Below are 17320 nucleotides of genomic sequence, written 5' to 3'. Positions count from 1 at the left end.
AAGATGTTGGGTGTACACTCGTTAAGTATTAAATTAGCATGAATTGACCCGTTTGCAAATTTGCAAAACCTCCATTTTGGACTCAAGTACACTTTTGCAGTGGCCCTAGATCTATTTTGATCATCATACTTCAATGAACATACAAGCACCTTCGAAGTTTTAGAAGATTTATACTATTCGCTGTCATAGTGCACGTTAGTAACCATTGGTTACTGCTCCAAGCCTGGGCTCGTACAACTGTTCCGAATTTTGATATGCCATAGGCTTTGTGTTGTGATCATTTCGATCAGTGGTTCGTAACAAAGAAAGCGTGATCCAGTTAACCTAGCAACGGTCATATTCTAACGTGCACTACGACAGCGAATTACCATAATGACACATGGATTCATTATGTTATTTCATAATTTTTTTTCAAAGGTAGTCGTATAGTGTTTGGTCATTTTGGGTCACATGGTTAGTCGGTTTAATGTATTACCAATATTTTGTTGTGCATTGATTTAACAATATCTGCTTATAATTTGAAGGTAAAATAAAATAGTGCCGTAACATTCTAAGACTGTAAACATGAGTTATTAAGGATTTTAGTGGGATTTTGGCCGCCATCTTGGATTCAGGAAAAAAAGTCTAGGTGGCCCGTGGGCCTTTTTTTTATCCCTTTAACCCAAGCAACATACAAGACTTATTGTGTTGAGGAAAAGCTTGGTTTTCACTTATCGCCTCAAGATCCTCAGTAAGCTTCTTTGACATAATACAGTCACGGACAAAAGTTTGAAATATTTTAATTTTTTGCATAACCCTGTTTTTAAGTGCAGATTTCTTACCATCAATGAATCGTCAGCCATGCAAAATGGATCAAGGGTGTCTGGCAAGGTCTTAGGTACCGTTTCATATCACACAATACGTAATGTAGGACAATGGCTTCTTATGCCTGACCAATGAACCATCGGGCATTCTTTTCGCAGTTATTTTAGCGATATGATTCACAAGGTTACATTGGTTTTTGCATTACCGTGTGAAGAAACCAGCTTTACTTTATTGCATCTGTCTGTTGTATACGATATTTCTGATCCATGGGGGCGAGTTGAGCGCAGATTTATACGCCCGCGTCATTGACTTAATGTAATCGCGGCTACAAATAGAAGGATATTGGTGCCACTTTAGAAATTACACAAGGTGCAGTTTCTAAAATTTACTAGACCAAGGTCAGGTCGGCCCCGAAAGACAACCGCCAGAGAAGACCGATCTCTCCTACGACATTGTCGCAATGGCCACCAGAAGCCTGGATCTCGGCTACGAACAGAATGGCTGAGGTCCATAAACGCCCCTGTTACCAAGAAACTTGTTAACAACATACTGGTTCATGCATGTTTTCTCTCAAGACGACCAATAAGAAAGCTGATAATTCTGCTAAGACATCGACATGCGCGCTTGCTTTGGTCACAGACATAGGAATTTGACAGACCACTGGCGTAATGTGGTCTTCAGTGACGAGGCCCGGTTCCTCCTCTACAGACAAGATTGCCGATTCAAGGTCCGAAGACAGGTTGGCCAAGCCCTGCTTGAGGATTGTATGCTGCCTAGGGTCCAGGGAGATGGTGGTAGAATCACAGTATGGGGAGCATTTCACAGTAGGTCGAGTTCACACCTCTACATGCTAGGACGACTCATGAACCAGGACCAATACCTGCATGTTCTTGATAGTTATGCTTCCGTTTGCAAGAAAAGACTTCGGGAACAATTTCGTGATCCCAAGATGACAACACCACGGTGTACAGAGCCCGACGCGTGAGGGAATTCCTTGATATTGAGAATACAGAACACCTGGACTGGTCGGCTTTGAGCCCGGATATGAACCTTATGGAGAACTTATGGGCAGAAGTATCCCACAGGTTAGGTAACATGGAAAACCAACCAACCACCCTGCAGGAACTTTGACACGCCCTCATTGCTTGCTGGCGAGATATTCCACAAGGAACCTTGGTAAACCTGGTCGAGGGAATGTCACGTCGCGTACATGACCTTGAGATGGTAAGGTGTGGACACACCAAATATTGAGTTGTGTTTTCTCAAGCAATAGACTTATCTGAACATGTCACTAAGTTTTTGTTTAAACAATAAAGTGTGCTAGTGTCTTTAATCTCATTTTGTGATACAAAGAGACCGCAAAAAAGTGTTGCGGTTATGTGATCCTTCCATTGTAATGCGCTTCCTCAGGTAATTCTTTGTTGTTATTCAAATTACTCAGGTAATTCTTTGGTAATTATTGACAAACTATGTGATGTAAACATCAAAGGACATTTTTTTTCAATTAAATTCAACTCAGCACTCCTCCAGAAAAATAAACCTGTTCCTAATATGATTGAAAACTGCATTTGGTACAAAAATAAAAATATTCCAAACTTTTGTCCATGACTGTAATTATTAACATCACCTTAATTGACATACAATGCAGTGTCATCAGATTATGAAGAGCTTTTTTGCAAAACCCCTTACATCCACTTTTTGAGAAAAACAGCTTTTTTTTAAATTGTGCAAGTATTACTTGTTTGTTTTGATTCAATTTGGGTTTGGATAAAGTGTTGATGAATAGAAACTTAAAGAATAGGTTTGTTACAATTTGCAAGCCTTCCTATTTATTTTATTGTTTCTTTTATGTCGCGCCTTTTGTGGATGTAAGGGATTTTGCAACATAATAAATTGACCCCTTTTCTAGAAACCACCTTTGCAATCAAATTTGAGCCCATTTGTTTGCACTACTTTTAATACTTTATGTAACCTGACTAATGCTATCAAAATCAAAAAGAAAAATTGAAATATCTCATTTACTTTTTTAATTATGAATTTATGATTAAATCCGGCAAAATGCCATTTTGGAGGATTTCCAAGCTACAAATATTGTTAATTACAATAATTTGTTTTCAAACATAGTGACCCCAATACAGTTCCTTTTGGTTTTTATACTTAAAGAACATTCACGTCTACTATCAAACATCAGAATATTATTTTCCTAAAATTCTATGTTGATTTTAAGTTCAGATTTTCGGAAATTCCCTAAGATTTTCCAAACGGGAAATATACGATATCTCCGGAAGGGAAGGTGGTATGAAAGTCAAACCACCACCAAAATGTGTATTTTTACCCACGCTATAATATCATACAAATGACTCAATTTCAGCTAAAAGTGATGTAAGGGCTTTTGCAACAGAGCTCTTCATATATAGAAATCTTTCCGTGTTTTACATGTATTGCTTTAGGCATATCATTGATAAAAATTATAAACAAACGTGGACCAAGGATGCTGCCTTTCTGTCTTCCGATGTCGCGGTGTTCGCCATTCGATCACTCTCCCATACTTGGTCATACTGACACTTGAATATATTTACTCAGTTCTAAAAGCCTAATGTTTAGTAACTCTTAATTGCTTTATTAGATAGATGCGGTTCTTTGCAGGAAAAATAAAAACGTAAATAGAAAAATAATAATTAAGTTAACTGACGTAATCCATTCAGTATTTGATTATTTTGCAAATATCAGTTGATGGCAATATCAACACATTCACTTTACATAATAGTGACACAATAGAAGCTGATGTTTTGCTTTTATGTCAGCTAGCTCTCTACTTGAATTTAATATTTGTATTATTATTTTCGATTTTCGCACCAGCACCATCTTTTTGTGTTTGAAAGCCATCAGCCATAATGTACGATCTTTTAAAATTAATTTGACGGGGACGGAAAAGCCGGTGGAAATAATAAGTCGTAATAATTATCCCGTAATTAAACTGTTATGGAAGACAAACCCTGCAAACAACAAACAAGCAAACAAAAAATCACAGTCTTTCATGCAGTTGAGGTCAAAAATAGGTGATATAATTGTGCATAGGAGTTTTTATCAGGCATATTTTTTGGGTAGTGTGTAGAAATATTAAATTAATGTCGTGTTAACACACCACGTCCCCATAATAGCTTCACGGTTATAGCGGCCAAGATAGTGGGCACAGTACGTGGCGTTAGTCCGACATGCCGCTAATTGTTTCGGATTAAATTGACCCGAAAACCTAACAGTTGTTACAAATTTATTTCTTCATTTTGGGCAAAGAATAACAAAATTAAAATCTGATCCAATAATATAATGGTTTTAACATTTAAGATTATACGCGCGTCAATCAGAGCAAGAGAGGGCCATTCTTCTCTACTATGTCTAATATACGTTATGGCGAATTCAAATTGAGTTTAGCACTATGCTGCTGTTGACTTTTACGTAAAGATTGTTTTTTGTCTGCACACTAACATGATTAAAATGATTGATGATGAGCTTTATTCCGTCTTTCGTCTCAAAAGTGTCTAAGCGTAGCACAGGATTGGGTCAGCAAACAAACTCAATTATTGTTTCACTGATGTGAGAAACATTTGCTCCTCATGGCTTTGAAGATGGCAATCGTCATTTTGAGTACTTTATTTGCTATAGTATATTACAACCCGGGAACAAATTGTGCAATGGACATACCGGTACGTGCTTGTGAAGTTTATCATAAGCCAGGCGATGTCGTCATTGGTGGATTATTTCCAATATTCCGTTCAGAACCAAAGAGACCATGTGAAAGTTCTCAATTATCTTCAATTACGACTTCGGCAGAACTTCTGGCTTACACTATTGACATGATCAATCAGCGTGATGATTTGTTGACGAATGTAACACTGGGTATGGAAATCAGAAATGATTGTGCTTTTGAAGAACTTACGGTGTGGTCCATGATGACCATGACAAGTAATATAGGACATTTAGAATTTTCAGCAAAATGTCCTAACCATACCCGAGGACATGATAATACAGTTGTAGCAGTTATTGGTCCTTCGAGAAGTACAAATGGTTTGTTAGCTGCAAAAGTTGGTGGATTATTCAGTACTCCCGTTATTTCGTATTCTGCTACAAGCGACGAGCTAAGCGACTCTTCTCGGTTTCCGTATTTCTTCCGTACTGTCCCTCCTGACAAGTTCCAGGTAGGTGCCATCATGGACTTATTGCAATATTTCAATTGGAAGTATATCGCATTGTTTTATTCTATTGATACATATGGAATAAATGCTGCCCGACAAATTCAAACTCGAGCGGATGAACTCGATATTTGCATTCCAGTAAGTTTGCCGGTCGCTAGTACATCCACAGAAAGGGATCTTCAAAATATTAGGGAAAAGCTTTACGAGCACAACAAAGTTGATGTAATCGTTATATTTGCTCTTCGACACGCTGCCTATTCTGTCGTAAAAGCTATTTCTGTTCTGAACAGAAAGTTTACTATCATTGGGAGCGATGGAGTTGGACTGGCGAATACACCTGACGCCCAAGGTGGCCTCTTCGTTGATTTGTTTAGCTCTTATGATCCAGATTGGTATCAGCATTTAGCGCAGCTACCTTCCACTAGTCATGTCAGCCATTGGTATCAAAATATGGCAAATAATATGATGGCTATCAACAACTGTTCAACTTGGGTATCGTGTGAAATTCCGAACCCGTATATGGGAACACAGATAACAAACGCCGTGCTTGCAATTGCTCATGCCCTAAACACTACTATTAGTAAATATTGTGATGGTAAAATAATATGCAAGGAAGCATTAGAAGGCGAAGTAGTCTCAGAACACCTTCAAGAGGTTAAGTTTACATCTGGCGATGGACTTCTGTTTCAATTTGATGAGAATGGAGACACCTCTGACAAGTATGTCATATGGAATTTGCAAGAAATTGCCGGCAAATATACTCTCGTTAAAGTAGGAAACTGGGATCCATATGAACGCAACCTTAATTCTCGATTGGTTCTCAACGAGCACATGTTGCAGTGGGTTGATGATACAGGCATACCGAAATCCAAATGCGAGGAAGAATGCACAGTTGGTCATATTGTTGTGCCATCCGAGAAGCCATGCTGTAAAAGGTGTCAACAATGTCCCGGATATTCTATCACAATTAATGCATCTGCTTGCCGGGATTGCGCTCGCTCTGAATGGCCTGACAGAACTTTCACAACCTGCTTACTAATTGCGCCTTCTTTTTTGCAGTGGACTGATTTTAGTGTGTTATTAATCTTTGCATTTTCTCTTTTGGGATTGACGCTCTGTATTTTGACATTCATTGGACTGATGTATCATCAGCAGCATCCACTTATTAAGGCATCGAGTAAAGAACTCTGTGTGGTAAATGTTTGTGGTTTAGCAGTGACTTTAGCTAGTGTATTGTTTGTGATTGCACGTGCTACTTTACCAATGTGTTACATGATTGAAGTTGGAATTTCGGTTGGGTTTACCTTAAGTTTCGCACCTATCTTGTTGAAAGTCAATCGCATCTGGAGGATCTTTGTCGCAGCTAGATCATCAGTTAGAAGCCCGCCATTTGTTGGAACAAAACAGCAGCTTATTGGCGTCTCTCTCATTCTTGTAGTACAGGTAAGTGACAGTTTTCTTGTCTGAATGTGTCTTTTTGCCTGGCATTCCTGTGTTTCATGAGGATGGTTATTTCAGAGATAATTTTAACTCCTGTGGTTTCAAGTTTTATGCCGTGTGTTTGTAGTGCCATGTTCCGGCTCTTAGAGTTTGAATTTATTTACAGCCTCCTCTTGATGGCGGTAGTAATTGTAATTGTAGGGCAGTGCGCATCATTCATTCAATAAGATGTTGATATCGTGTTAAGTGTGCAAGACTTGGTTGAAGTCCCGGTTCGAGTGTCCCTGAGTTTTAGTTAATACCAACACCATTTAAACGCTTCCTTGATGTCCTCCTATGACCACAGAGATTGTCAAACGTTCTCTTACTACTAATAATGTGTTCGCCATCTCTCAAATCTGCGGTTGTGACTCCTATCTTGAAAAGCTGATCTGGAACCAGAAGAGTAACAGCTACAGGCCAGTGTACAATCTGCTTTGCATCAGCAAAGTAATAAGCGCGTGGTATCTGTCCAATTACAAGATTATCTTGTAGCACGTCCTTCATTCATATTGTTCAAAATATAACCTTCAACATCAAGTTTTAACTTAAAAGTAGTTGTACATGTAGTAGAATAATTGGCACGGAAGCCAGACTGATTATCAGTGAGAAGACCATTATTTTTTAAATAGATGATTTTGTACAGCTCTTTGATTAATTGTATAAATAATTAGTAGAACATAAATTGGCCTGTGGTTTGTTCATGGTATTCCTTGCTCCATACATTGATGAGCTCTTTATACCAAGATACCAATTTTGAATTAGAGAATAAAGGGATCATCGTTTTAGCTCTAGATGCAACGTAGCACGATCGACGCTGTTAACCGTTAAAAATTAACACGCTGTCATCTAGAGCTTAGTGATCATCCCCTGTTCTGTAATTCAAAATAATTCATACGTACGTAACATGAATTTAACAAAACGCCATCTTATAATGATACATTCCTTTTCGTACCAAGCAGATTCCACAGGAAGCAAGTAAACATCGATAGATTGCTGTGACCAGTGAATGTAATAGGCTCACCGAATTCATCCGCAGAGCTTCAACCGTACAATGCTTTGAAACCCGTTTGAAAACCTTTCTTTTTAATTTATAATATACATCAAGCGCATTTTTTATTCGACCGTTTGTGAATTATTAAGTTTACTTTTTGTGAATCGTAGCGTGATCAATAAATCCATCATTTTATTATTAGTAATAGTAAGATAATGGGTTCATGTACAATGTCTCTGTCGGAAATCGGCAAATCATGATGCACTCATGTCTACAGTAGAATTCACCACGAACTTTGCAGGACTTTTAAGCTATTAAACCAAGATAACTCTCATTGAAAACAGCTCAACTATGTTAAATCAGATCTTCTCTGGTTAAATCCACACTACACATAGTTTCAGTTGGGTGAACGATTATAAAGCAAACTCAAGGTAACAATACTGTATGGGCCTTTGTTAACCAGCATTCATGAAAATGAGAAACATAACGGTTGTAGACTTAACACGGTTTGGAAATAATTTCTTCATATTGGTGTTATCTGTCGTTTACATATCCTTCCTAAAACACCTCTATAGGGCAGGGTGTATCAAAGTAAAGTAAACATTTTGAAAAATGCCACTAGATTAAAAAGTATGAAATATTTGGTTAAAATGGTATAGTGGAAAGCTTAATCAACATCTTGTCCTCCCATAACTGTAAAATCACTGGCTTGTGATCATTAATAAGGATCCAGTGGCTATTTTCGTGAGCAGAGTAAAAATACAGCTGCATAAAGCAAAATCAAAGCAACATGAAAATCACATGTTTGACGACTGTCTTAGTCTTCCACATTGCCACCCGTACCCGGGCATATCAACCATTCCTCTGTATATACCCTTACGAAAATGCCATCACCAAAAAAAGCTTGCGCAACCTTGTAGCAAGCATGTACACGCTTGCGCAAGTAACAGCGAAGCATGCACAACCTTGCGCAAGCACTATGCAAACTGCACGCACTGCAAGCATTAAGCTTGTGGGTGCATGCAAGTGCTTGCGAAAGGTTGCGCAAGCACTTGCAAACTGCACACACTGCTAGCATTAAGCTTTTTTTTTTTTTTTTTTTTTTTTTTTTATGATAATCTATTTATTGGTTATAAATCATATTCAATGATATTTTATTTACATATTTCTTCCAAGTTTGTAACAAAAAGAAACTACAATGTTTAGGGACCAAACCAAAAGTTTGATGACGTCCTATAAACAAAAGATCAACTTTGACCGATATTTTAACTGGTTAACAAACATAATCAGACTTTAGGACCCCCTCCCTTAAGGACCTTTGTTTACAGGGCATCATCAAACCTTTGTTTTGTTCCCTTATATTCATAGTTTCATACCAATTTCCACTTAATACTTATATCAGCATTTGAAAAATTCTATGAACTACCAGATCAGAGAAGATATCTTACACTTCCCATAATGCATTTCTTCCATTTTAATTTCCTGTATTGATCTGCTTTTCAAGTGCAAGATGGTTCGGTAGTGATGTCACAAGTGAACAGAACACATCCAGATCTTGCAAAATATGTTTATTACTTGACTATTGACCCATGTTTAGCCAGTTTATTCTAAACATGAAAACAAAGGGAACCTGTACAAAGTAATGGAAGTATCATTTGATGGAATGAGGTGATGTATCATGTTGCAAAGGATTCTGGGATGGGTAAGATATCTTCTCTGCTACCAGATATATTTTCAAAAAACAAAATTATTTCAGCACGATAAAGAATCTGGGCTACTGTCACAAGAAATGCTCTATTTCATAAAATAATTACTGTAAAAACATGTCAGGAATTGTTGATGCAATTCAAGTGACGGGAGCCTAAAATTTTGAAAATTTTTATCAAAAACTTTATTGGTTGTCTGGACCCATATGGTTGGCAGCTGTACAAATGGGCTATTCCAGTTGAAATCCATACACCCTTTATTAAAGACATGACCTTAATCTTCAACACAGGGAGTGTGAATTTCAAATTGGGTTACCAGAAAGGGCGACTCCATTTCTTCCAAAGAGGGTGTATAGGTTTCAACTGGAATGGCCCATTTTGTATTCTAATGTTGGTACCAAAGAAGATTTCAACCTATTATAAAGGTTTGAATTTGCAATCCAACATGAACATCTGTTGAACAAGATGTGAAACAAAAAGAAATACCTCTACAGATGGCTCAGCGGCAAAGAGACGCATCTCCTCTGTGTATGAATACCTGTGATATTCATGACTGTACATGGCCTAAATATGAGTGCATGCTATTCATGAGTAAACTTGTGGAAATTCACAGGCAAACATACACAGAGCAACTGTTGGAGATACGTCTTTCTGGCGCTGAGCCATTGATTAATGAGGAACATCCCATTAATCCAAAGGGTCATTAGTGTGACAAGATAAGAGAAGGGATAAGATTATGGTTAGGGTCAGAGTTAGGATTAGAGTCAGGGTTATGTTTAAAGAGGAAGCCCTGCCAGAGCAGTTCCTCTGTGGTGAACCAAATCCGCCTGGTTATCAAATTAATCAGCGACAAGGATATCTCTGAATTTGATAGGTGCAAATTAGCACCTGTCAATTTCAGAGATAATCCTGTCACTGATTCATCCGACAACCAGGCAGATTTATTTGATAACCAGGCAGGTTTGGTTCACCCCAGAAGAACCGCTCTAGCTGGGCTTCCTCTTTAAGGTTAGGATTAGGGTTTAGGTTATGGGTTAGGGTGAAGTTTAGATTTGGGTATGGATTAGGGTTATAACTAAGTTATTGGGTTTTCAGACTAATGACCCTTCGGACTATCGCCCCGGAAATGAGTCTTATGTTATACAACATCAAGTCTATTGAAAAGTTATTGAGAAAAACAAGCAGTTGAAATATAAATATAAATTCTTAAAAGGGATCATAAAACATTTGCTGAAAGGACATTTATTTTTCTTTCAAAGTCATAGTTTCATGAATTATACTTGCAAAAGACTCACATAATTTTCTTATTTAACCCTGCTAAGGGACCGTTCACAAACACTTGTAAGGGGGGTCCTGATGCTAAAAAATTTCATTGCAGAAATTTTTCGGGCCCCCCCTTTACAGACCTCAAAAATTTCAGGCCCCTTTTTGACATGAAAATTATGGGTCAACCCCATAGAAAAGCATATAAACTTAATTTGTGGTCATTTTTTCAGGCCCCCCTTTTTGCATCAGGCCCCCCTAACAAGTGTTTGTGAATGGTCCCTAATTATTTGACAAACATAAGTTGTATATTATAGGACTATAGGTTACAACATTGTTTTGAAAGACACCACTATGCTGATAAATAAGCTTTAAGAATAACACAGGTTAAGGAGTCAGTCACCCACCTTTGCACAGTATTTTTGTGGGACATGAGAGCAAACCAGACACACCAAATTGCATTCTGAATACGAGGAATGTCCTGATTTTTTAATCAATTGGCGATATAATACAAATTTTAAGGCAAATTATTAAAATTTGATATTTTCGACATTTAACAGTCCTCGAAGTAAACTTTATATGCAATGATATGTACTTAAAGTGTATGTAGCTGGGATGAAAAGCAACCATCAATTTTGACCTTCAGTATTGAAGATATAAGTTTCCCAAAAAACCTAAATTATTGAGGTCTTTTATTATTTTAATCAAAATTATTTGCATTAAGCTTGCAAAACCAGCTGCATGCATCCTGCAAGCATCAATGTGCTTGCAAGTTGTAATCGCAAAACAAGCTTGCAATGCAAGCACCTGTCTGCTTACATGATAGCCCACGAGAAATCCAGAGGCGTAAGATCGGGAGATGTTAGGGACCATTTCACTTGGCGCTTCAAATCAATTACACGACTTCCCAACAAATCTGCAAGTTCTTTCAATAATTACTGCAAAGAAATTAGTGGTTAAACATGTGATTTTCATGTTATTTTTAAGGTTCTGCAGAACTGCATTTTTACACGGCTCACAAAATTAGCCACTCTTATTAATGGTCATACGCCTGTGATATTACAGTTTTTGGAGGACAAGATGTTGATTCAGCTACCAATGAATGTTTTTTTGACCAATAACCTCATATTTTTTTCTGAAGTTCCAAAACGGGACATTGTGTAGTATTGTAAAGAGAAGTATATCATTAGGCAATTAAGATGTTCAGATGTTAGGCTTCGACCAATTACGAAAAATGGATTCTTAGGTCATCCAACCTTTAGTATATTTGTCATTTTGTTGTTCATGGATAAAATTACTTTTCTTTTTAACAAAAGTATACTCTTACAAACAGAAGTAAAGAATATCAATTTTCCCAGGACGTCTGAATCTAATTTGGAAGGTTACTTCAAATTGGGTAGGTTGCTGTCTTTCAATTGTTTTGATAAACTATCCTATTCTTGCCATTCTGATAGCACGCGTTTACCCGGGGCGTTTACATCAGATTCAATCAGAGCATCTCTCTTCTATATACCAATCATAGATACAAATTAAATTAACACACAGTTTCTTTTCACCGTGTTGCTGGTGCCAGTTCAAATTAAACAATAGGTTCGTTTGCGTTTAATTGCTTTTGCTTGTCCTTTTTTCCTTAACTTGGTTAGTTTATGAAAACCATATAATTAATCAAATTTCAACGACATCTTTCTCATTTTCTATTCAACATGGTCAAGAAATCAAAAATATTTATATTGCAGCAGATTTCAACGAATTAGTTCTAGCCCGTAATGCAAAATGGCAACATTATTTTGCTTCTTCCTAATTTTCTTGCAAATTATACACACGATCACAGTGATCCCTGAGCGCGCCTGTGTTACTTTCAAAAGACCTGGAGATGTTATTTTTGGAGGAATATTCCCTGTTTATCGCTCGCTCACCACCAAAGGATGCGATAGTAATATTTTCCCAAATGGGGTGAGGATGGTGGAAGTATTGGTATACGCAATTGAGACTATTAACAATCGAAGTGATGTACTACCTAATGTAACCATAGGATATGAAATTAGAAATGACTGTGCCAGGGAAGATATAACTTTATGGACTATGATGACCATGACCACTCCGGGAGGACAACTGGATTTCCAAAACGCCTGTCCAAGCTATGAGCGTGACAATATTGGGAAAATCATAGGAGTTATTGGTCCTTCTGCAAGTTCAACGAGCTTGTTTGCAGCGAAGGTTGGTGGTGTTACACAAGTACCAGTTATTTCTTATATCGCTACCAGCGATGAGTTGAGTGATTCGGAACGGTTTCCTTACTTTCTCCGAACAGTTCCGCCAGATAAATTTCAGGTTGGCGCCATTGTAGATTTATTGCTGAACTTTGATTGGAAATATGTGGCTTTGTTTTATTCCATAGATACATATGGGATTCACGGAGCTAGAATATTCAAACCTTAGCAGAAGCACATGACATTTGCATTGCTTTTACTGTACCAGTAGCAAGCTTTCCGACGTCTACAGAGTTAGAAGATATCGCTACTAAGCTGAACGAATACCACAAAGTCAATACCATTGTTATTTTTGGTTCTCGTCGTTCATCATATGCTGTTTTGGAAGCCATATCAACGATTTCAAGAACCTTGACTGTAATTGGCGGTGATGGAATAGGAGTCAATATGGCAACTGACGGATTTGGACCCGTAACGCATGGAGGCATTTTTGTTCGTCTCTTTAACCCTGGAGAAGAGCAAATCCGAAAGTATTTCGAAGGTCTCCCATACAAGCAAAATACAAGCCACTGGTACAAAGAATTACTTCAAGGTATTGCCTCGGACAATGAATGTTCTGATTGGTCTGAATGTCCCATACCAGGTCCTCATCTTGAAACTTTGATTCAAAATGGTGTCTACGCACTCGCCTATGCCGTTGATTCGATCATACGAAATTACTGCCATCACGGTAATCTATGCAATGAAGTATTAGACGGCAAAATACTCTTGCATCATCTTTTAAATGTTACCTTTCCAGAATCTGATGGATCTATGTTTTCTTTTGATGAGAATGGGGATACTGCTGGGCAATACGTTATTCGAAACATGCAGCTTGTAGATGGTGAATATCAGCTAGTTGACATTGGTATTTGGGATCCACACCATACCGAGTCTAGATTGAATTTACGCGAACACAGCATACAATGGCAGCTAGAAAATCAACCGCCAAGATCGGAATGTGTCGAATATTGTGGACTCGGTTACATATCTATTCCTCTGGAGCAAAAGTGTTGTTTTGGTTGTCAACGTTGCCCTTCTCATGCATTTGTAGCAAATGGAACAGAGTGTATAGAATGCCCTCAAACTGAATGGCCTGACAAAGAGTATGCATCTTGCCAGAAACTCAGACCAAGTTTTCTGCCATTGAATCATCCGGCTGTTTTACTTATTCTGGTATTTTCTTTCCTTGGCTTGATCTTATGCTTACTAGCGATTTCTGGACTTTGGTATTATCATGATCATCAACTCGTAAAAGCGTCCAGTCGTGAACTAAGCACAGTGAATCTGGCAGGACTCATACTGGCCTTTACGGTTAGCTCTTGTTGTTTGACGATGCATCCCTCGGTAATTACGTGCGTATCGATAGAAACTATCATCTCTTTGAGCTTTACTCTAAGTTTTACGCCAATGTTGCTGAAAGTGTCCCGAATCTGGAGGATCTTTAATGAAGCTAAGAAATCGGTTCAAAGCCCGCGCTTCGTTGGCACAAAATCTCAGCTGGTCTTTACTATTATTGCAATGTCTATACAGGTTGGTATGAAGTACATCATTTATAGAATAAACGATAGAAATAGAAATGTTATTATCCTCTATCGTGTCATACGATAAAATATTGGACCTACTCTTTTGACAGAGGATAGAAAACACAAAAATTACTATCGTTCCTTTGTTTATCAGTTTAATATTATTTTGATAATTATAAACTATTTTATTTAGCAACAGTCGGATACGCAATTATTGGGCTTTTTATAATATAGCGCTTATTTTTCCACACAGTACACTTTAAATGTGGTGCCAATATCAGGTATGTCATGCAGAATTCTGTTCTGATTAAGATGATATGAATTTTATATTTCAAAACAAGCGGTAACTCAACCTATGGCCGGAAACGCGAGCCTTATTTGGTACGATACTCTTACTTACTCTTTATACTCCGTCGACTCTTGCTGTCGGGCATCAATGATGGCTCGCCATAACCGCCTGTCCTGCATGCTGGTCTCAATTTCTGCCACTGTATATCCTGTGTCTTGTTGAAGCAGGTCCACAAAGGTCTTCTTGGGACGTCCTTTGGTTCTTTTTCCTTGTGTGGGCTAAACTGGGCTTCCATGTAACCAGATCAGATGTAATTCTCCCTTTGGTTCTCTTACAGTGTCCTGCAAACCGTAGCCGTCTTGTGCTGATTTTCGAGGTTACAGGTTGAATGTCCCCATACAGTTCCTTATTAATGGTCATATGCATTTTCCAGCTTACATTTAGTGCTGATCATAACATTCTTGTATAGCAGCCATCCATTGCTTTACCAATTTTCTTGGTGATGGTCCAGGTTTCACAACCATACAGCAGGACGCTTTCTACAGTAGCTTGGAATAGGTGCACTCATAGAAATGACTTGTTCGCCTTGTTGGCGCAATTCAAAAGGAGTATAAAAAAAATAGTGTAAAAGTTGCCAAAACAAATTCATTTTAGTTATCCGAACTTTAAAAATGCTGAAAAAGCTCAAAAAGTTCCGTCAACTAATCAACTTTGTTGGCATTACTTAAAAAGTTGATGTAAGTCGTTGCGTCAACTCTTTAAGTAATGCCAACTTCTGAATTCAAGTTCAGGGAACTTAGAAAAAGTTGACAAAGTTAGACAAGATCCTAAAAAACAGTGCCCTCAGTATAGAGACCAGAATTCGGGTACTCAACTGCTATGTTGTCCCTGTATTAATGTATGGAAGTGAAGCATGGTCAATAACAACAGACATTAAAAGAAGATTGGAGAGCTGCGAGATGTGGTTCCTTAGAAGAATGATGAAGATCCCGTGGACTGATAAAGTGTCTAATGACGATGTCCTAAGAAGAGCAAATGTGAACAGGAAGCTGTTACGTGAAATCAGAGTTAAGCAGCTCAAATTCCTTGGTCATATCCTCAGAAAGGATGGTTTCGAGAACCTAGTATTGACAGGAAGAATAGAAGGAACAAGGAACAGAGGCAGGAAGAGAGTGATGTGGTTATCGAATCTGAAAGACTGGCTAAGAGAAAGGGGAGCTGAACATAAAGCGACAGAGCTTCTGGAGATGGCTTATAACAGAGAATTGTGGCGTGACATGATCGCCAACGTCTTAGGATATGGCACCTAGAGAGAGAGAGAGAGAGAGAGAGAGAGAGAGAGAGAGTTGAGTTATTGTCACTCAACATGTAAGTTGATGTAACTCGTTCATATTAAGTTACTGGTACTTATTGTTTTGAGTTATTCCAATTTGGTACTTTGTTACTTAATTCACGTAATTGGAACATTTTCTGCACAATTAGCAGTATTCAAATATTTATTTTTGTAATCAGTGCAAAATTTTGTATACTATAGCACACCTCTAGAAAATTATGCTAACCTAGCTAGGCTAGTTTAATTTTCTGAGTTGTAACAACTCAATAAAGTAAGTGCAAATGAGTGCGACCAACATAATGATATCGAGTCAGCGTTACTAAAATTGTATGTTGGCATTACTCGGAAAGTTGACGCAACGACTTACATCAACTTACTGAGTAATGCCAACGAACAATTTCTATGAGTGTGTATTTTGAGGTGTCTGGGTAAGGACGATTTCCTAATATTATTGAGCTTGTTACAAGCTTTCCATGCCATTGCCTTTTTTGGTACGATAAGTCTATGGAAAGTTTTTTTGTGGTGTGAACTTTTAATACTGAATAAGTACAGGTCACTGGTCACTTTTCCTATTTTAATTTGAAAGGATCTATTAGAGTCACGCGGTAGCATGACCAGCAAGTTTTAAAAAAAAACGACTGATAAAGAAGAATAAACAGATGCACCGCGAGACTATATTTACACGGAACAAAACGCTATTGTTCTATGATATTTTTCGCTGGGTACAAAATATATCTAAAACCATGCTAAATCTTATTTACTGTCCAAAGTGTCATATTTTAATAACTCATTATTTCAAAAAGTTACACCAATCTTACAGTCAATCCGATTGTTTGATAATAAACTAACATTCTTGCTTTATTTCACGCGGTATTTCATAGCCAAAATTAGTGGCAAATGATAGCTAATCATACTGATATCCACAATCTTTCGACACTGCTACAGCCATACATGGCTGTCACTGTCGCACTACTTTTTCAGATTCACTTTCAAATATACCCTATCATTTTCCTGGATACCCTACATACAAATTCTGGATCCCATTCGCCAACAAATCAAGTTTTTCACAATTCTTTTATTCTTTCCGGACCACAGCATACATTCATATTAATAAATACTCCACTTTCACACCTCGTTATATCGGGACGTCCCTGTGGCGAAGCGGTTAGGGCCATGGACTTCTTATCCATTTATGAATTTTTGCTCGAGTTCGAAACTTCCCGTTTTTTTAAAAATGTTTTATTAACCAATTTACATTATGCAGTTACTGTCCGTTTTTCCTATTCAGTGCACACACAGCGCTGCAATAATGATTGACCTTTAGCTCACTCACTGTACTTTAGGTATAAGCAATAGACTAGTTAGTGGGTTGGAGGAAAAACCCTTCACCCAATAATAGCCATAGATGCTCACATGTGAATTATAATGTTCATCCTTAACATACTACAATTTGAAGTAAAAAATGTCACGGGAAAGCTGTTCTC

The 17320-nt window shown here is 37.8% G+C and overlaps 2 protein-coding genes across 2 annotated transcripts; both read left to right on the top strand.

Moving 5' to 3' along the window:
- Positions 1-4418: 4418 nt before the first annotated feature.
- LOC140147201 (metabotropic glutamate receptor 3-like) lies at positions 4419-6464 on the top strand. Its single transcript, XM_072168982.1, has one exon. It carries the CDS (start codon positions 4419-4421, stop codon positions 6462-6464), a length of 2046 nt encoding a protein of 681 aa, XP_072025083.1.
- Positions 6465-13096: 6632 nt separating this feature from the next.
- On the top strand, positions 13097-14299 carry LOC140147200 (metabotropic glutamate receptor 5-like). The gene has a single exon (XM_072168981.1). The coding sequence runs from the start codon at positions 13097-13099 to the stop codon at positions 14297-14299; it is 1203 nt and encodes a 400-aa protein (XP_072025082.1).
- The last annotated feature ends 3021 nt before the right edge of the window (positions 14300-17320 follow it).

This window comes from Amphiura filiformis, chromosome 3 (genome assembly GCF_039555335.1).
Source record: "Amphiura filiformis chromosome 3, Afil_fr2py, whole genome shotgun sequence".
NCBI lineage: Eukaryota > Metazoa > Echinodermata > Ophiuroidea > Amphilepidida > Amphiuridae > Amphiura > Amphiura filiformis.
Note: the sequence above shows the minus strand (reverse complement) of the source record. Positions and strands in the feature narration are given on the sequence as shown.

Bases quoted from the DNA above. Each gene is read 5' to 3' on its own strand.
- LOC140147200 (XM_072168981.1), top strand. From the start codon at position 13,097: ATGGCAACTGACGGATTTGGACCCGTAACGCATGGAGGCATTTTTGTT.
- LOC140147201 (XM_072168982.1), top strand. From the start codon at position 4,419: ATGGCTTTGAAGATGGCAATCGTCATTTTGAGTACTTTATTTGCTATA.